The sequence below is a fragment of the Miscanthus floridulus genome, chromosome 2 (assembly GCF_019320115.1).
Source record: "Miscanthus floridulus cultivar M001 chromosome 2, ASM1932011v1, whole genome shotgun sequence".
In the NCBI taxonomy this organism is placed as follows: domain Eukaryota; kingdom Viridiplantae; phylum Streptophyta; class Magnoliopsida; order Poales; family Poaceae; genus Miscanthus; species Miscanthus floridulus.
This window is the reverse complement of record NC_089581.1, coordinates 82843185-82847647: the sequence shown is the minus strand read 5'-3', so window position 1 is coordinate 82847647 and position 4463 is coordinate 82843185. Positions and strand designations below refer to the sequence as shown.

The 4463-nt window shown below is 52.7% G+C and overlaps 1 protein-coding gene across 1 annotated transcript; it reads left to right on the top strand.

Annotated features, from left to right (window-relative positions):
- The first annotated feature begins 454 nt into the window (after positions 1 to 454).
- Positions 455 to 898, top strand: LOC136536760 (uncharacterized). Its single transcript, XM_066528947.1, has one exon. The coding sequence runs from the start codon at positions 455 to 457 to the stop codon at positions 896 to 898; it is 444 nt and encodes a 147-aa protein (XP_066385044.1).
- The last annotated feature ends 3565 nt before the right edge of the window (positions 899 to 4463 follow it).

Below are 4463 nucleotides of genomic sequence, written 5' to 3'. Positions count from 1 at the left end.
TCTAGCATTACTATGCCAAGCTTGGGCTCCCCAATGATGACGCCAAGATGAGGGACGCTAGTGATAGGGACAATGATAAGGACGACGGGTTCTCCGAGGTGCACAACGCCTTCATGATCTTTGGTAGGCCTTCAGCGTGCCTCACGGCGCGCCAGCGAAAGAGGGAATTCCAGGAGGTCTTCTCGGTTAAGGTGACCACTCCCCGATACCTCGACTAGTCTCAGGAGGCGATCACCTTTGATCGAGATGACCACCCCAATCATGTTCCAAATCCTGGGTAGTACCCACTTGTTGTCGACCGATCATCAGGAACACCCGGCTCACTAAGGTGTTGATGGACGGAGGTAGCAGCCTCAACATCCTCTATGCCAACACCCTGGAGCTCTTGGAGCTCAACCGGTCGTAGCTCCGGGGTGACGCCACGCCTTTCCACGGCATCGTTCTGGGGAAACACATGCGACCCCTCAGGCGCATCGACCTGCCCATCTACTTTGGCACACCCTCCAACTACCGCAAGGAGGTCCTCACCTTCGAGGCGGTTGGGTTCAAGAGAACATACCATGCCATCCTGGGGCGACCGTGCTACGCCAAGTTCATGGTGGTCCCCAACTACACCTACCTCAAGCTCAAGATGTCGGGTCCCAACGACGTCATCACTGTCGAGTCCACATATGAGCATGCATATGACTGTGACGTCAAATGCATCAAGTACGCTGAGGCTCTCATAGAGGCCGAGACCCTCATCGTCTACCTTGACCGACTTGGTAGTGAGGCGCCTAATTCCAAGCATCGTGCTAGGACTTTTGAGCCTGTGGAGGCCATCAAGCTCATCTCGGTCGACCCCACCTGCCCTGACGAATGGGCGCTGAGGATCAGCGCCACCCTCGACATCAAATAGGAAGCCATGCTCGTCGACTTCCTTCACACAAATGCCGATGTATTTGCGTGGAGTCCCTTGGACATGCTGGGCATACCAAGGGAGGTCGCCGAGCATGCCTTGGACATCTAGGCCAGTTCCAGACCAGTGAAGCAGTGCCTGCACTGATTCAACGAGGAGAAGCGCAGGGCCATCAGCGAGGAGGTGTAGAAGCTTTTGGCGGCTAGATTCATCAAGGAAGTGTCACATCCAGAGTGGTTAGCTAATCCTGTATTAGTTAAGAAGAAAAATGGGAAGTGGAGGATGTGTGTAGACTACACCGGTTTGAATAAAGCATGCCCAAAAGTCCCTTTCCCATTACCTTGAATCGACCAAATCATCGACTCCACTATGGGATGCGAAACCCTATCTTTCATTGATGCGTATTCCGGTTACCATCAAATCAAGATGAAAGAATCCGACCAGCTCGCGACTTCTTTCATCACACCATTCGGCATGTACTGCTATGTGACTATGCTGTTCGGCCTCAAAAACAGTAGGGGCCACATACTAGCAGGTGCATGACCTAGGTCTTTGGTGAGCACATCGGGCGAACCGTCGAAGGCTACAGTGGATGAACATCATGGTCAAGTCTAGGAAGGCCAGTGATCTCATCGGCGACTTGGAAATAGCCTTCAAATGCCTCAGGGAGAAGGGCATCAAGCTCAACCCCAAGAAGTGTCTTCGGGGTCCCCCGAGGCATGCTCTTGGGGTTCATAGTCTCGAAACGCGGCATCGAGGCCAACCTAGAGAAAGTCTTGGCCGTGACCAACATGGGACCAATCCGAGACCTCAAGGGAGTGCAAAGGGTCATGGGATGCCTCATGGCCCTGAGTCGCTTCATCTCGCACCTTGGCGAAAAAGGCTTACCTCCGTACCACCTCTTGAGAAAATCCAAACGCTTTTCTTGGACCCCCAAGGCCGAAGAAGCCCTCGCCAAGCTTAAGGCATTGCTCACCAATCCAATTGACCTGGTACCCCTAGCCAAGGGCGAGGCCCTCTTACTCTATGTCGCCGTAATGACCGAAGTGGCCAGTGCGGCCGTGGTAGTCGAGAGGCAGGAAGAGGGGCATGCACTACCCATCCAACAACTTGTTTACTTCATTAGTGAAGTGCTCTCCAAAACCAAGACACACTACCCCCACATCTAGAAACTGATCTACGCCATAGTCTTAGCTCGATGCAAGCTGCGTCACTACTTCGAGTCCCACCCAGTGACCATGGTGTCGTCTTTCCCCTTGGGGGAGATAATCCATAACCAGGAAGCCATGGGTAGGATAGCAAAGTGGGCCGTTGAACTTATGGGGGAAGCACTATCTTTTGCGCCTTGAAATGCAATTAAATCTTAGGTCTTGGCTGATTTTATGGCTGAGTGGACCGATACCCAACCGCCACCTACTCAAGTCTAGATGGAATGCTGGACCATGTACTTCGATGGGTCCCTGATGAAGACGAGGGCAGGCGTGGGTCTGCTCTTCATGTCACCCCTCGGAGTGCACATGCGCTACATGATTTGGCTCCACTTCACTACCTCCAACAACGTAGCCGAGTACAAAGCCCTCGTCAATGGCTTGCAGATCGCCATCGAACTTGGAGTATGGCACCTCGACGTACACGGCGATTCATAGCTCATCATCGATCAAGTGATGAAGGAGTCGAACTGCCATGACCCCAAAATGGAGGCGTACTACAAGCTGGTATGACACCTTGAAGGCAAGTTCAATGGTCTCGAACTCAACCACATCGCGTGGAAATTTAATGAAGCCACGAATGAACTGGCAAAGATAGCGTCAGCACGGGCCCCGGTCCCCCGAACGTCTTCGCTAGAGGCCTCCACAAGCCTTCCATTGACTACGCCTCAGTGATGGAAGAGGGCCCACCAGTCAAGCCCACCATAGGGCCCGAGGCCCCATCTGTCACCGAGACCCCTTTGGCCGAGCCCGAGGTCATGGAAGTCAACACAGAGCCTCCCAAGGCCAACCAGGGCATGGACCGGCGAGTCCCATTCCTTGATTGCCTCGTTCGAGGAGAGCTTCCTATAGATAGGACTAAAGCCCGATGGCTCACATGACGAGCCAAAACATACGTCCTCAGCAATGGCGAGTAGTACATGCAAAGCCCATCTGGCGTCCTCCAATGATGCATCACCACCGAGGCAGGCCAAGCCCTACTTTGGGACTTGCACGTGAGAGATTGCGGGCACCATGTAGCGCCTCAGATGCTCATTGGAAACACCTTCCACCAAGGGTTCTACTAGCCAATGGCAGTTGCTGACACCACCAAGCTCGTACGCTCCTGTGAGGGATGCCAGTACTATGCATGGCAGACACATCTCCTAGCCTAAGCCCTTCAAACCATCCCCATTACTTGGCCGTTCATCGTATGGGGGCTCGACATGGTTGGGCCTCTGTAGAAGGCCCCCAAGGGCTACACCCATCTGCTGGTAGCAATCGATAAGTTCTCTAAGTGGATCAAGGCTCGTTTGATCAATTGAATCAAGTCCGAGCAAGCGGTGCTGTTCTTCACTGATATCATCCATAGGTTCGAGGTTTCAAACACCATCATCACTGACAATGGGACACAATTCACCGGCCACAAGTTCCTGATGTTCTGCAACGACCACCACATCCGTGTGGTCTGGTCGGCCATAGGACACCCTAGGACAAATGGCCAAGTAGAGCGTGCCAACGGCATGATCCTACAAGGCCTCAAGCTGAGAATATACAACCGGTTGAAGAAATTTGGCAAGAAATGGCTTGCCGAACTTCCATCGGTCATCTGGAGCCTAAGGAACACCCCGAGCTGAGCCATGGGGTTCACACCATTCTTCCTGGTCTATGGAGCCGAGGCCATCCTCCCCACTGACCCGGAGTATGGCTCCCTGAGACTACAGGCCTACAACAAGCAAAGCAACCGCACTGCTTGTGAAGATGCCCTGGACCAACTAGAGGAATCCTGAGATGTTGCGCTACTACATTTGGCCAAGTACCAGCAAGCCCTATGACACTATCAAGCCTGGCACATTCAAAGCTGAGACCTAAAGGTGGGCGACCTGGTGCTGAGACTAAGGCAGAGCAACAAGGGCCGCCACAAGCTAGCCCCACCATGGGAAGGACCCTACATCATCGCCCAAGTGCTAAAGCCCGGGACCTATAAGCTAGCCAACGAGAAGGGCAAAATCTTCACCAACGCTTGGAACATAGAACAGCTACGTCGCTTTTACCCTAAAATTTCCAAGCATTGTATACATTGTTTCTTGAAATACAATAAAGAAGCATTCTTTAGTTGTTCTAATTTTTTGAGAAACCCCCTGAGCCCATCGTGGGCCTCAGCATTATGATAACACCATAAGGGAGACTTGGCTCTGCCTCTGTAGAGGTGCCCACTGCGGGGCTTGAACAAGACATGGCTCTGCCTCTATAGAACTGAGCCTCCCTATGGTAGAACCTCCTAAGAAATTGGGCCCACGTGCACCTATCATTGTCTTAACAAACCTTGGATAGCGTACATGAGTTCCCAACAACTTAACAGGTCTATCGGGTGTCCT